General features: G+C 35.6%; 1 protein-coding gene across 5 annotated transcripts in view; it reads left to right on the top strand.

The window, feature by feature from the left end:
* The window catches only part of KCNK2 (potassium two pore domain channel subfamily K member 2), a 208,097-nt gene that overhangs the window by 115,971 nt on the left and 74,873 nt on the right, over positions 1 to 17,253 (top strand). For all 5 annotated transcript variants that reach the window (XM_043924206.1, XM_043924203.1, XM_043924202.1 and 2 more), the window contains exon 3: positions 6,361 to 6,478. In XM_043924206.1, the coding sequence (XP_043780141.1) occupies positions 6,361 to 6,478 (118 nt within the window). The remainder of the gene's footprint in view (positions 1 to 6,360; positions 6,479 to 17,253) is intronic.

Raw genomic sequence — 17,253 nt, 5'->3', positions numbered from 1 at the left:
AGTATTCTTGCTGGAGAATTCCATGTACTGTATAGTCCATGGGGTGGCAAAGAGTTGGGCACGACTGAGCAACTTTCACTTTCTGGTTCCAAAGCAGCTCACATCATCTGATATTAGGTAATCATGGTATGTTGCTGCATAGCTGGAAGATTAAGGATAAGCATAAGGATCCTGTAGCCTTTGGCAAAAGTTCTCAAGCATTGCTGCATATTATTGATGGATGATGACTGTTTTTTGTAGCGTAACAATAAATAGCAATGATACCTACATAATGTCTTCCCACAAAGTCATTTGGCACTGAGAACATCATTATTTTGCTTTCCTCATTAAGCGTTCTTCAAGTCTTTCAAAATAGTCTTGTTTACATGGTTGAAGTGGTCAGACCTGTATGAGATGGTCAGATACATGATTTGACTTCTTTCCTAAAGAGGAGCCTCCTCAGGATGAAATTAGTTCCCCCACAAGGATATAGTGACCAAAAAGGTATAAAACTGTGTCTTACAGAAATTTAGCAAGAGTATTTGTTCCTCTTTGAGGAACTCTGTAATTATACAGATGTCAGTATAACTATAGTTGGATTTAGCTATTATATCAGTTTAGTAGAAATAATGTCCTTTTTCAGAGAAGAAAATGTGAGATCAGTCTTAAATATTCAGTTAAAAGAAGTTGTCACTGAACCAGTTACATGTACATGTGGGTTGTGCATGTGGGTTCCATCGTTTCAGTCACGTCTGACTCTTTATAACTCTATAGACCGTAGCCTGTCAGGCTCCTCTGTTTGTGGAATTTTCCAGGCAAGAATACTGGAGTGGGTTGCCATGCCCTCCTCTAGGGAATCTTCCCAACCCAGGGATTGAATCTGCATCTCCTGCATTGCAAATGGATTCTTTATTGCTGAGGCACTGGGGAAGCCCTGTACATCATTTTTGAATCCCAATTAGATGCCAGTGCCTTGTACCTGCAGTTTGAAATTCTTGTATCACTTTCAGATTACTAGCATGACCCTGTTTTTAGGATTATAGGTGTAATAGCATATTTCAGTGAAATCTTGATTATAATAGTAACAGGGTAGGAATCTGTAGTAGGCTTTCAGAACAATCTGTATTGTTCTGGTAAACATGAACATCTGAGCATCTGAGCAAAGGAGAAAAAAATGTGAAATCAGAAATTGTATTTTAAGATTCACAATATAACCTACTCTGAAAACAATGTGTTCTTCAGGCCTTCCCTGGGGTTGCTTACTTTCTAATAGCTATTCCTTAAAGCTAGTCAAGTACTTTATAACACATGTGAAAGTTGTTCCTAGGCATTGGACTCCCAGGAACATTTTCATGATTGTCATTGATTGCCTTGAGTTCCAAGCCTATACTAGTCTCTTACAAGTAAGGGTGTCTTAGCATGGTTTGGTGTTAAAGCTTGATACAGTTCCAAAATGCCAGATGACATTGAGACATAAACAGTACAATTCAAGAATGTGCAAATTCCCATTAGAACTCAATGAACTTTGATTCTAAAGCCACTATTGTCATGGAAACCAAGATTTTTTTTAATAATTACTTTTAAGAGCAATTACCTTTATCAACTCTAGGAGTATAAGCCTCTCAGAGCTCTGTTTTTTAAGTTCCTGTTCTTGAATAGAATCATGTATGCAACTGCCTTTCATTTCCTTTTTTTTTCACTATACATATATATTTACTTTGTTAGATTTGTACAATTTTTTTGTAACTTTGTGGGTGTATATATATGTATATATATATTTTTAATGCAACTGCCTTTTCTTAATGCACGTTCTATGATTGTAGATGAACTGAAAAGAAAAACTGAGTGTGAATCCATTGAAGATTATATTTTATACTATTTCTATTGTAGGTTTTATGTTTGGAAGTCCTCTCTTAATCAATACTTCAGGTAATAATATGTTAGGATTAAATGCAGAGGATCCTACATTTCCTTTACCCTAACCTAAAAAATACAATTTATTCATAAATTGTCAATATGGTTGTCCACAAAGTTGTCTTTAGTGGGAAAGGGAGTTTTTATTGTACATGAGGTGATTGGCTTTAATCACATAATCTGACACATACAGGAACACTTCTCAGGAAGGCGTTTGCTAAGTGCTCTGATGGCCTGAACTGACATTGAAATTACAGAGACTCTTCGGTCTGTGCCAGTGCCCTTGCCAAGGGCATCTGATGTCCTTTGGATGTTGACCAAAGGACCTTGTATCAATAGATAAAATAAATTTACAAGAATATTTCAGAGAAAGGACCTCATGGTAGACTCATTCTCACAGTGATTTGACATGGTCCTGGTTCCATCTAAAGCCTCTGTTGCAATAATCACAGCTCTGTGACAACTCTTTACAACCCACACATTGCCAGACATTACTGCCTCTAAGTCTACATGTGCTTCTTTTGGATTTAAATAATTTGTGGAATTTATCCAACTGTCTGGGTAATGCTGCAAACCTTGTCATCGACAAGCAAAACAATAAACTAAAATGATGATGCTGGCTATGGATGTTATATTGTCAATTGTTGGAGGAATTAGCTGGCTTCTAGTGAATAAAATAATTAATTTTACTTAATTAAGTGGAATCTACAGGCATGTCTTATCTTTTCTCAATTATATCACCCATGTTTTTACTTTTCTGTTGTTTCCTCATTGCCTAGCGCCATAAATAATTGGTGAATATTTTTGAATAAATGCATATGTTGAAGATATACTTTTTAATTAAAGTACAGTTAACATACAATATTATATTAATTTCAGTTGTAAATCATAATGATTCAACATTTAAATATATTACAGAATAATCATCCTGATAAATCTAGTAACCTCCTGTTCTATACAAAATTATTAGAGTATTACTGACTATATTCCTTTTGCTGTATATTACATCCTTGTGACATTTATTTTATAAGGAAATTTTTGCTATATATTACACCCTGGTGACTTATTTATTTTATAAGGAAGTTTGTACTCTTAATCCACTTTATTTATTTTACTCAGCTCCCTCCCCTTCCCCCTCTACCAACCACGAGTTTGTCCTTTGTACCTATGCTTTTGTTCATGTTTTGCTTTGTTTGTTTTTTAAGTTTCATTTATGAGTGAAATCATATGGTATTTTTCTTTCTTTCTGACTAATTTCACTTAGCATAATACCCTCTAGGTCCATTCATGTTGCAGATGGCAAGATTTCACTCTTTTTTATGGCAGAGTAATATTCTATTGTACATGTATCCATTTGTCTATTGATGGGCCCTCAGGTTGCTTCCATATCTTGACTATTGTACATAATGTTGAATTGAACATAGAAGTCCATGTATCTTTTTGAATTAGTGTTTTTCATGTTTTTTCGATAAGTACCAAGAGGTAGAACTGCTGGATTGTATGGTAGTTCTGTTTTTAATTTTTTGAGGAATTGCTGTATTGTTTTCCAGATTGGATGCAGAAGCATATATTAGAGTGTAACTGTTTTATATTAAGCCTGGCATTTCAGAGATTTATAAAATCCTAAAACAATGCCTGCCTTCTCACTAAATCTTTGTTTTGGAAAACATAATTCTTTTTCATAAAAATGTGTTAACACTTATTTTTATGTGATTAATCAAAACATTTGAAAGTTAGAAATTCAACCAAAAATATAAGTATCAATAGTTGTAACTCACATTCCGATGTTCCTGGATGTCTGCAATATTTTTTGAGACTGTAAATTGTTTTTGAGATAAAAAATTTGAGAGTTGCTGACTCAGAGAAATATATATTTGTGTTTGTGTCTATGCTCAGTCACTCAGTTGTGACCCAGTCTTTGTGACCCTATGACTAGCCCACCAGGCCCCTCTGTCCATGGGATTTCCCAGGCAAGAGTACTGGAGTGGGTTGTCATGTCCTCCTCTGGGGTTCTTCCCGAAACAGGGATTGAACCTGTGTCTCCTGCATTGGGAGGCAGTTTCTTTACCACTGAACCACCCGGGAAGCCCATATTTGTGTGTACAATAGCAATAACCAATTGTAATTTAAAATAGAAAAAAAGTAAAATATCTAAAAATAGCCTTATAGGTCTATGTGAAGTATAATAAAAAATGCTCTTGTTTCAGAATATGAAAGGAGATTCAGAAATTGAAGATTCACACCATGTTGTTTGATGGAAGTTTCACTATCCTAGTGGTATTCCTTTACCTTACTTAATTTATAGATTACACATACATCTAAACAGCAAAAATATTTTAAACCTGTGAAGATGAAAATTGCTATAAAATTTAACTAAATAATTCTAAAGTTTATGCGAGAATAATAGGTTAGTAGCTGCAAAAAATATTTTTCAAAGAAGGATTATCAGGAAGACCTGCTTATCTGATATTATATTTATAGTAGAGAGTCAGATAAAGAAAATCAGTGATCTCACAACTAGCTTCATTGTGTGCTATGCATATATGTGTATATTCATGTGCATTTAGTATATGTTAAAGGAAACATTAGCACTCAACTTCGCTCACAATAAAGGACACATAAATGTAAACAATTCCTATCAGTTAGGTTAAGATAGATTATTAATATTAGAGGTAAATTGCATTTGTAAATTGCTGTGGGGGAAATTATAAATTGTAACTGCCTTCTTGGATAGCTACTTGCTACTATACATCAAGTGCTTTAAAATATTCATAATCTTCAATGTGGCAAATTTATTTCTAGTAATCTCTTCCACAAAAATATTCAGAAATGAAAAAATATTTATACATAAATATGTTCATAACAGCAGTTTTTATAATAAGACAAGTTATAATAAGACAAATTTTAGAACAGCATGTATGTCTACATATTGGTCTATGATTAAGTAAATATGATAATTGCAAGGAAAACCACATGTAGAATAATATTAAATAAAAATAGAGAATACATTTCATATAGTGCATAAGTCTGGCTATGTATGTATGAATGCCTGGAGTAGACACTTTAATACATTAACTGTAGTTGTCTCTCAATTCTGGAATTATGAATAATTTGTATTATCTTCTTTATTCCTTTCTGTATTTTCCTAAACTTTTTAAGCAATGAATACATACTGTTGTTAAAGTAAATAAAAGCTTACAATTCAATTAACTATTGAAGTTTCAACCTATAGATTAAGACAAGTCAAACAAGTGAGATTTTATATTGCATTTCAGTTCGAGATTACCTGCTCTTTTACATCTGATAGTAAGTTCTTTGGGTAGCACGTCCATTTTCCCAGTGTAGTTTTTGTCCATTTTCCAATAAACTGTATGACTTTAAACAAGTCAGTTTATCTCTCTAGGTCTTTAATTTCCTTGCCTATCAAATGAAATTCCTTCCAATTTTAAAATCTGGAAATTACGTGATATTTATTTAAAAACTATATTTCCAACAGAAAAGTCTTTTGCCACAATCTATATGTATCTCTTTCACGGTACATTTTCTCCTTATTCTCTTCTGTGTTTGTGTTTCTGGAGCTCTGTCTTCCCTCCCTAACATCTGATGATTGAGAAGGGATTATGATATCATCTTTCTGTCCGTCTCCCAGTATTACTACTCAAGGCAGCATCTAGATTCTAGTGTTCCTGTATGAATATTGTTGACTGTCATTTACAAGTCGTTGGTGATGTACACTGTCATAGAATTTATAAAAATCTGTAGAGATTCTAAGAATCTCGATATCAATGGATTGACTTAAGCTTGATGGTGAAGGGCAATTGCCTGTTCCTTGTCATCTTAGCCTGTTTTGTTGGACCTTACTGAGTTTATCATGAGTTTGAGCAAACTCCGGGAGATAGTGAAGGACAGGGAAGCCTGGTACACTGTAGTCCGTGCGGTCGCAGTGTCGGACACGACGTAGCGATTGAATAATGACAACTGATTTTATACTCTATACTGTTGTACACAATACAGGATTGGATACTTATATTTACCATTCAAAATGACTAGCATTTTGGAAAAACTTGTTTTTTTTTTTTTGATGAAGCTATTATATACTACTTAAATTGTAGTTGGCGATCTGATATTTTTAACTCGGTGGTGCTTATTAAACTTGTTGTTGTATTTAGTTGTTAATTCAAATAAATTGCTAACAATGGTACTGGATGACATTATGAATGCATATCATAACACTATATGATAAACTTAATGCAGGTCCATTCTCTTGATATCAAATAAACTTCTCTTATAATTTAATGTGTTAAATTCTTTAGTGTAAAGTTTTAATCTATAGTGTATACTTTAAATGGAAGAGTAGACCTTAGAGTTGATGCTCTTTGATGAATTGTTTGTCTGGGGGGGAATATATGCTGTTTGATGCCTCCATGTGATTCATGTATACTGATAAATTTCTTTTTAAACTTGCAGCAAATAGTGGCAGCAATAAATGCAGGGATTATACCTTTAGGAAACACCTCCAATCAAATCAGTCACTGGGATTTGGGAAGTTCCTTCTTCTTTGCTGGCACTGTTATTACAACCATAGGTAGGAGACAACTTATTTTGTTGTTTAATTTTGGTACAGCTTGTGAGTTAAAATTCATTTGTTTGAAAATTTTTTTTACAGTTGGTCAAAATGGTCCTCTCAAGGTAGAAAACTAGAGTCTAGTAAATTGATTCTGAAAAGAAAGTTTAAAAGTTTGAACAAAGGAATGGTGAATATGAATTACTGATTCAGAATACCGAGTTGTTTAAAATCCACCCAAAACTCGGGAACAGTTAAGTTGAGTCCTTTGACTAATGGACAAGAACATCAAGAATGGCTTGACATGATGATTTTGGTGAAGGGGACAAGTAGTTTAAAAATTTCCTGCATCTTTGATTCTTTAGTACAGAAAGAAATGATTTGAGTACAGTTTTGACATTCTTTTCATGAAGTTCTTATTGGATATCACTTTGTTCAACTTATAAAATTTAACTCTACATTTTAGCAGATTATTCTATTCTTATGTGGTTGTCTATTATGATTGCTTCAGACCTTTTTATGCATTATGTTTTTCCAGTAACACAAATCTGTAAAAAATTAACAGTGAAATATGAAGATTACAAAAGGAATGAAACTTTAAGCCCTTGACCTTTTATCTTTTAATCACATTGAATGTCATAGTGTTTGAAAGTGGAACATGGTCTCTTTTTTGGGACTGACTGCATCCACTCAGCACCCACTAGGCAGCAGAATGGGTACATGTAGGCAATTTCTCTGCTCTTTTTCTTCAGTGCCCAAGAAACATTCCGAGGATATAAATGTAGACCCCATAGTGAAAGCTATGCTTCCCATGCTGTGAGAATTGGGAGGGGTTACAGCTATCTTATTTCATGGAAGGAGGTAGGTTTAAAGCATAATTTTCAACAAAGGGAAGAAAATGGACCCATCACAGGAATGCAGAAAATATGTGTGCGAAAGGAATTCTCCTGCTTGTGATGAGATTTCCTCTAATGAGCCTGACCTCTAATTTGGGCATGTGAATTAATTTTCTAAAGGCTTTAATTTTATTGTTTGTCATTGGTGGATCATGAAGTGCCTACAGTTTTCAAATGAGTACTTCTATCAAAGTCCTGAATAAGAGAACATGGGCAGTTTATGGATGAGCTCTTGCTTAAATTTTCCTTTGAGAGGAATTTGTAGTGTCCTGTCATTATGTGGATCCACTATAATGCCTTTTTGTGCTGAATCACTTGCCAGTGAAATAAATACCTTAGCATGTTGATGTTTGCCTTCGTTAAGAGGTCAAAGAACTGTGTTTACTCTTACATTTCCATCAGCTAGGTCAAAAGTTGTGTGGCTGTGAAAATCTGGAAGAATGGCAACCTTGATTTCTAACCATAATAATAGGTTAACTCTGGAGCTTAGACAGCTTGGCCATTTCTGCTATGGAAATAACTGTTTATTGTGTAAACTACTTAGAGTCTGGAAGGAAAAAAAAGCTCACAGACAGAGTGAGAATGGTTTGTTTCTGCCCAGTGAAAACTCAAAAAGTCCACGTTATAGCTCATCATGACCACCACTGAATTATTCTCCAAGAGACTTAGTCATTATACAGACTTACTGTTGCATCCTATGTTTATAAACAGTCTCATTTTTTGAATCCCAAATTCAGTAAGTTTTGCAGACATATACTTCAACACATGAAAAAAAATAAACCATTATTACCAGCCTTACCCCAAATTATAGCCATTAAGTGCAGTAGCTGATTATTTAGGTTGTTTAGGTAGCTCCCTGACAGCCCACATCTCTTACTGTTCTACCTCAGGCTTTAATCTTAGGTTGATTAAGTCATTCTAGGTCACTGACATTTACTCCATGGTCTTCTACTCTAAGGTCAAGGCAGGCTCCTCTGACCTTAGACTAGTTTTATGGTCTAGGGCAAGATAAACATTTGGGCTTTTTCATAAGTCTCCATTTGACATCCAATTAATTATTTAATAAAATTCAGTGTAATTATTAATATTGCTAATGATAATAATTGTCTGACCTTTGAAATGGTTTTTAGAAATTGAGGCAATTGTAACCTCTAGCACTAAGCTGCACTGCATTAGTTGTTTAAACAATAAACTTGAGACCGTCTGGGAGGATCCATTTCAGTGGCTTTTTGTAGGGTGCCTGATACAGACAGTGTTTCATGGAGCTGCACTGGCTGATATTGTCCCAGATTTTTCTACTCGTTGTAGACAATTTATCTAAGAAGTCAGAGTGACCCTTACTATTCATTACAGATATGCTCAAGAGAAGTTCAGTTATACAAAATAGAATGTTAAAATTTAAGGCCTAATTTAAGAGAATCTCTTCATATATCTGCATGCTCTTTCCAAAACCATACCCTTCCAAACCCTTCACAAATTCCATTTCACAGTGGCACAGATGAACGTACATTCTCGACTATTCTTTTTCTCTCATTCCTTACTCCCAGTTCATCAGTCAGCCCTGCTGGCTATGCCTATAAAGGAGATCTAGAATTTAACTACTGCTCCCCATTTAAACTGCCACCATTTTGGCCTAAGCCAGCATCATCTCAGCACCAGCATCCCTGTATAGAGAAACCTTCAGCTCAGAAATACTCTCTGGATTCCAACTAATTCAGAGCAAATTCTGTTCTCCATTGCTTAAGTCATCTAGTAAGGTGCAAGTTCAGGAATTTTTGTGTGTGTTTGAGTCTTTTCTGTATCCCCCAATGCCTGACACATACTGGATGCTTAATAATTATTTTTGGAATTAAAAAAACAGGTGGAGATTCTAAATGAGATGAACTAAAGCTTGTTGGAAATTACATAACATTAAGTTGGTAATTTATTACACTAAATTCTCAATTCCTGAAACAGGTTACTAACATTTTTGTTCATTTATTTATTCAGTAAATAATAAAACATGATTTGTCTGCTACTGTAAAGATAAGAGGTAAATTATTTGGGCCCAAGTGGCACACAGACCAGTCAGGGAGATCAGTAGGCAAATTGTCATTTACCATATAGCCTGCCAGGTGCTATGGTTTAAGAGCATTTAATGCGAATGTACTGGGAAGATCCCCTGGAAAAGGAAATGGCATCCCACTCCAGTATTCTTGCCTGGAGAATTCCAGGGACAGAGGAACCTGGTGGGCTACAGTCCACGGGGTCACAAAGAGTCGGACACAACTGAATAACTAACACTTCACTTCAGGAAATTAAAGACATTAATAAAATGAGGGCTTTGTAGGCATCGGGGGTTCGTGTGGGAAAGATTAGGGGCAACAGAGAGTATGAGCTATTTAGGAGCTGTTGTTGAGTCGCTCAGTCGTGTCCAACTCTTTTTCAACACTATGGACTGTAGCCCGCCAGGCTCCTTTGTCCATGGGATTTCCCAGGCAGAAATACTGGAGTGGGTTGCCATTTCCTCCTCTAGGGGAATCTTCCTCACCCAGGGATCAAACCTGTACCCCCTGCATTGCAGGCAGATTCTTTACCACTGAGCAATCTGGGAAGCCCGTTTAGGAATTACAGGCCATCCAAAATGGTTGTTTGTAATTGAAGGGATTCATCTTTAGGACTGTGTAAATCAAGTCAACATAGTAGCTCCTACTGAAATCTATGCTACTTTTGCTGCTGCTGGGAGTGTAAAAGGAAACAAGAACACAGTTTTGGTTTGCAATCTAATTTGGGAGATAAAATTTACAGTTAGGAAATAATGGAATAATAACAGAAGAAGGTCTTGTAGAATCAAATATTACATGGAATGATGGTTTCAGTGCTAAAAGAAGAGAAAAAGGGAAGAACATGTGGGCTAGAACGGGGAAAGCTTAATTAGAGAAGTTGAGTTTGAGGTATGCTTTGAAGAAAATGTTTTGGTTTAGATTTGGTGGAGGGAATAAAAGCCTCCCAGTCTGTGAGACAGCTAAGTAAAAATACCAAGAGAGAATGAGCCTGACTTATTTTGGAGACAGAGAAGTATTTGAGTAGACCAGAGGAATTGTTTAACTGAGTAGTGGGAAATGTTATTGACTGATTCAGATGGGAAGAATACAGTTGAATATAATTTGGTTTTTGAAAAGCTTGGACCTACTGTACTAAGAACAAAGGAATAATTTTTTTTTTTTTGAAAGTGAGTTGATAGGTTAAAGTAACCTTAGAAGATGCATCTGTCTGGAATAGAATATGTGGAGACCGACAGTGAGGGAACAGTTAAGAGGCCTTTACTGTGATCCACAGAAGAGTCAGAGTATTGACTGGGAGAATTGGAGCTGGTGTTGAGAAATGGGATTAGGACAAAAGATTGAAATAATTAGATGCAAGAATCAACAGGCCTTGGGGAGTAATGCAATGAAGAGAGAGGTGTCAAAATGTTGACTATTGAAATGAATATTTAGGCAGCAGGTCAGTACAGTTCATAGGTAGTGCTAGTTGATGCTGTGAAGAAAAAGAAGTTTTAAAAAATGGTCAATTAAAAAAAGTAAATTGATTTTTTTTATTTTTTATTTTTTTTTATTTTTTAATTTTTTAATTTTTTTATTTTTTTTAATTTTTTTATTAGTTGGAGGCTAATTACTTCACAACATTTCAGTGGGTTTTGTCATACATTGATCTATGAATCAGCCATAGATTAATGGCCGAAATTTTATACATGTTGTTGTATTAGGAAGCTTCATTTTAGTTGTTTTCCTTCCTCAATTTTTATTTGTTGGTTTATTCTTTAATTCAGAGAGACTAGAAAGACAAGGTAAACAGGCTCCCTCCTGGAGCTCTTGGCTTTGAGGAAACCCGAAATCAGTCAGTGCCCTGAAGAACAAGACCATTATCAATGGTGACAAGTGCTCCATAAGAAGTCCATGTGCGTGATGGAGAGTCAATGCTGGAACCAGAGCAAGGAGTAGGAGGTGCTCTAGAGCAGACTGGTTCAAGAGCTCTCAGAGCAGGTAACAGTTAAGATGACGCTTAAAGGATGAAACAAAATCAGCCAGGGAATCAACGTATGTGCATATGTGCTCAGTCGTGTCCAACTCTTTGCAACCCCATGGACTGTAACCCAGCAAGCTCTTCTGTCCATGGAATTTCCCAGGCAAGAGCACTGGAGTGGGTTACCATCTCCTTCTCCAGGCGGATCTTCTTGACCCAGGGCTTGAACCCATACCCTGCTGCAAGTGGCAAGCCTTGGCAGATGGATTCTTTGCCACTGAGCCACCCAGGAAGCCCAAGTCAGGAAGAGAAGAATGCAGAGATGAGTTCAGGCAGAGGGCACGGCTTGGCAAAGATGAAGCAAGGTTAGCACGATGAAGGAGGGCCGGAGCATGCTAGGACCTGGTAGTCGTGACAATATCCTCAATTCAGTGGGAAGCCAAGGAAAAATTTCAGCAGAAGAGAGTCCTAATGTGACTCATGTTGCTGTTCAGAGGGCAAAAGGGAAAGCAGGAAGGCCATTGAGAAGGTTATTGCATTAATCTATAAGAGAGATAGCAACATGGATCGACCTAGAGACTGTCATGCTGAGTGAAGTAAGTCAGGCACAGAGAAGACAAATGTCATATGAGATAGCTTATATGGGGAAGGGAATCTAAAACAAAAGCATATATATGAAATGAACTTACTTACAAAACAAAAGTAGATCATGAATGTAGAAGATAAATTTATAGTCACCAGGGGATAAGGGAAGGGAGAGGGATACACTGGGACTTTGGGACTGACATATACACACTGCCATATATAAAATAGGTAACTAATAAGGACCTACTGTATAGCTCAGGAAACTCTACTCAATACTCTGTAATGGCCCATATGGGGAAATAATCTAGCAAAAAGAATGGATATATGTGTATGTATAACTGGTTTTTGAAATTGACACAACATTGTAAATCAACTATATTCCAATAATTTTTTTTAAAAAGAGAGTTTATGAATGGAAATATACTTGTCTCTGAGAATGGTGCTATGGGAAGTTTAGTGTTTTAAATTTTAAGTTATTTTAAAGCTAATAAGAAATCACTTAAACTCTAGGAAAGTCTGTTGGCAAAAGTGATGTAATGGAAAACTGTATTCTATTTTGAGGTCAATTTAAAGATTAGAATAAGATGTAAGGTGATTTTGTTCCCAGAAGGCATTAAAATGTAATAAAATTTTCCCCAGTGGAAAGTAAATTGAAATGCCAGAGCCAGGATTTGCCCAAGCTTATCACTGAATCATCGTGGTCTCTGAGTGTCAGAATGTGAATAACAAGATAGCACTATGGTCTATAGCAGCTTCAAGATCTCAAAGCATCATGTTAAGTCTTATGGAAAACATTTCCTCGGAGTAATGTTTCTTGTATTTACAAAGGACTCTTGTTTCCTTCCCCTTGAGTTATAGAGATTGGATTCAGGTATATAATTTCTGTGTTTAGTTTTTCTGTATTTTGAACGAGCCACCGAGTCTCTCAATTTCCTTTTACCTTGATTGAATTATTGAATTGCTAACGCTGTTAGGACAATGGTCACAGATTTTCTGCAAGCTCCTGTTTCACCTGTTTAGCATAAAGCTTACTTGAGTAGACAAAAAAGGAGAAAAAAACTAGAGAGTGGTTTAAGCAAACAATTCCAGATAAAAAGAAAAGGTCAGTTTTGAAAATGCCAAGAGTATGTTGAAAAGTGTAAAGCCTTATACATGTCTTTAGCAGGGAATCTAGGATCTTCCTGTTGGACATGATAAAAAAACAAAAAAACAAAAAACTATAGCTTAAAAGATGAGGGAAAAGTTGTAAGAGCTTTTCTGTACAATTTTGTTATCTCATGAAACCACTAACTGAACTTGGAAATGAGCAGACTTAAGGCAGTGGGGTGTAGAAGTTTACAGCCAGCATTTTCCTGGGGGTGATGTCATTGCAACTTTAGTTGTTAGGTGCTATTTTATTTATTTGGTATACTCGAATTTGATGGCATTTCGCTAGTCTCTTGGATGTTCTCTGAGAACTGCATATTGGTTTTTGGGAACCCATTTTAAAGGAAAGCTGAACTTTCAGGCAGCTTAAAAGGTGAATTATCTTGCAAGGTGACTTCCAGCTCTGACTCCACAATCTCCTTGCATTTTTCTTTATACCAGTCTGTTAAAATAGATTGTTCTTTTTCCAAAATCTATAATTCTAATGCTGTGCAGTTGAAATTCAGAAGTTGAAATTAAGAAATTGTTTTGGGTCATTGATGCTCTGTTTCTCTTCTCATCTACTAAAATTAACAAAAGGAAAACCTGTCTCAAGATATTTATATATATATATATGTATATATATATGTTTTCTGACCTTTCAAAATCTTCACATAGGTTTATTTTCTAAATTAAAATGCATTTCTTTCTCAGAGAAGAAAAATGCCTTCTGAACAGTAGTTAAGTTTGTAGAGTGTAAAATTATATTTGATAGACAATAAAGCAGAATTTTTACTTAAATAGTGTTAAAGACTCTAAAGCAATAATGAAATAGATTAGTCATCATCTTTTCTCATTATGTATGTTAGTATGTATGGTAGTCAGCCACAAAGAGGTTTAATTCAGAGCACTGAGTACTTAGAATCCCATGCTAGTTGGAAGGAGTATTATGGATGTAGTCTTCCCAGGAGTGAGGCAGTGTTTATTATTTTGTGGTAGTAGAATGCAGAGCAAGAAAGTGTAGATATAAAAGAAACTGGAAGTGCCAGTGAGAGGAGGGCTATGGTATCAGCATAGTAGTCATCCATACCGTGGGTGTATTCAAGGCAGAAATTGCTTATATTCTGCAACAAAATAAACTTTTATGCATTTCTGCCTACTTTTGAAAAGTTTGCGTTAACATATTTTTAATCTTCGGGAAAGCAATCACTGTTAAATGGTGTGATTGTGAAATTACCTTAAAATGGAACAAAGAATTGTCATGAAGTTCATGCCCTGAATAAATACAGAATCTATTTTAAATCTTGTCTTTTCTCCTTTCCCAACCACTGACATGCAGCACGTTTTTCATACATTATAGGTTTTAAAGAACATTTGATTGACCCCTAAATATGCAAGTATTGCTCAGAATGTGATTAAAACTATAGGTGGGATGATTATCAGAAAAACATTTTTTTAATTGTCTCAAGTACTGCATTTGATAGGGAAGGAATGTAATACAATTTGTCTGGGCCTGTCTACTTTAAGCTAGTAATTATACTACATATTTGTTTTCTTCCCAGTCCTTTAAAAAAAAAAATCTAGACTTGTGCAATCTTACTCTTGGAAAATTGGCATTGTTATTTATGTGGTACTGAAATTATAACATGATATGTGCAAAAGAGGTACCTGTGCCAAATGAGGTTCATGAGTAATTATTGTGGTTTGTGTGCACATGAGGTACAATGCAAATAATTAATTTTAAACAGAAAACAATTCCAGGCAGCCATCTTTTGGTTCTAAAGTACCACTGGAGGAAATATTGATTATATAAACTTTTGAAAATAACAGTTCAGTTCAGTTCAGTCGCTCAGTCATGTCTGACTCTTTGCAACCCCGTGGACTGTAGCACACCAGGCCGCCCTGTCTATTACCAACTCCCAGAGTTTACTCAAACCCATGTCCATTGAGTCGGTGATGCCATCCAACCATCTCATCCTCTGTCATCCTCTTCTCCTCCAGCCTTCAATCTTTCCCAGCATCAGGGTCTTTTCCAGTGAGTCAGCTCTTCGCATCAGGTGGCCAAAGGATTGGAGTTTCAGCTTCAGCATCAGTCCTTCCAATGAATATTCAGGACTGATCTCCTTTAGGATGGACTGGTTGGATCTCCTTGCAGTCCAAGGGACTCTCAAGAGTCTTCTCCAGTACCACAGTTCAAACGCATCAATTCTTTGGTGCCACAGATCATCAAAAATGCATGTTAATTACTAGTCTTAAACTTCTTTCCCTATTAACTTTATTTTTAAAGCAAAAACAACAAACCTGTGGACAAGTTTGGTTGATATGTTGTGCCTTTCCTCTCTAAGTTTAAGTTTCCCTTATTGTAGGTGCTAACAAAGAATTTCCAAAGGCAAGCAGCAAGAGAAGGAAAAAGAAAGAGAGGGTATGGAATAAATCATGATCCGCTTAAGTAGCTTCTGTTCAAAGAATACAGGTTTTAATAGGTAGATGACTTAATAGAAACTCTGTTTAAATTTCATTTGATGCATAAAAAAACAGATGTAGACATGACCTCCTAATAAATATAAAACTGCAAGTCAATGAAGTTCTGTATGTATTGATGCTAGTTTTACTTACATTGTACCTCTCAGAATGAAAATATTTCTCCCTATTTTTTTTTAAAGAAGTGATACAGGAGAAGGAACATCAGATTTCATTTCAGAGAATTTGTTTAGGTTTGTCTTTACTGTGAACTAGGGTTGTGTCCGTTTAAGCAAATCACAGTTCTTCTATTATCCTTAATTTTCTTCTTTATCAAAGAGGGCTAGTGTTTCTCACAGTCAGAATTGTTGTGAAGGTTAAGTGAACGTGTATGAAAAGCAGTTTGTACACTGGATGACAGTATAATAAATTGAAACTGATTTTGTTACTAGGGTAATTTTATTTTATGATTAAACTTTATATTACATTTATTTATGTTACTAATGTTAACAAAGAAAGTTCATTCTTTCTTAAAGATTTGCTCCTTTCATTTTAATTATTACAATATTTATAATGTTGCCTTCACATACTGACGGTGTGCTCAAACCAGTTATTCTCACAATGCTCAGTGTTAGATTTGACTAGTTTCTTCATCTATTTAATTTGTAGTTTGACCTAATGAAATGAGTTGATTTAATGATATTTAGGTGATCTAAAATGTGGTCATCAGAATAATATATAATGAAGCAAGGTGTTAACTATTAGTTGAGAATAATAAAAGTTAGTGAAAGTCGGACAGTGATGTCCGACTCTTTGTGACCCCATGGACTGTAGCCCACCAGGCTTCTTTGTCCATGGGATTTTCCAGGCAAGAATACTGGAGTGGGTAGCTATTCCCTTCTCCAGGGGATCTTCCTGACCCAGGGATCAAACCCGGGTCTCCCACATCACAGGCCGATTCTTTACCAACTGAACTACTATTTGTATAAATGTTTTTTTCTATATCTTTAAAAAAAAAATCTGTGCCTCTATATTTAGTATCTGCCAAGTTATTTTCTGTAGTAAACAACCCTCACATTTTGTTGGCTTTACAGAATAAAATGTTTATTTCCTGATCACATTGTATGTCCAGTGTGGATCAACAGGAGGGCCTTGCCCGTTGTCCTTGCTCATAAGAAGGAGAGCGTGAAAAACTGACCGCTGGCTGATCATGCTTTGTATGTGTGAACACACTGTTTTTACCAACATGACATTGGCCAGACTACCTTCAAGAGTATGGGTGGGGAAGTGCTCTCCCGCCCTGTGATCAGAAGAACCAGGGTATTTTGTGACAGCCCTAATAACTTCCACAAGCGAATATACTAGTTAGATACTTCCTTGAATGTTATTTGATATTCAAAGTAATTAAACATGATAACAAAATATAGTTTGTATTTTAATTCGCTTTTTCAAATTGTGTCTCCTTGACTCCATCACTGCAATAGGATTTTCATTTTTCACATCTAATATTGTGCTACTGAAGGAGATTGTGTTCCAAATTTACCTCCCTCTATAGTGTTTCATCAGTGTTACTACCTCAAAAGGAAAATAAGAATCAACATATAAAACTCTAGGTTTAGTTTCTTGGCAGAGATTTTGCTGTCACTCATTAGTGATATTGCATAGGGGTTCCATTAGCGTTTAGAGTACAGTCATCTTTTGATATCCAAGGATGAATTGACTCCAGAA

Source organism: Cervus elaphus, chromosome 14, assembly GCF_910594005.1.
Source record: "Cervus elaphus chromosome 14, mCerEla1.1, whole genome shotgun sequence".
Lineage (NCBI taxonomy): Eukaryota > Metazoa > Chordata > Mammalia > Artiodactyla > Cervidae > Cervus > Cervus elaphus.
Note: the sequence above shows the minus strand (reverse complement) of the source record. Positions and strands in the feature narration are given on the sequence as shown.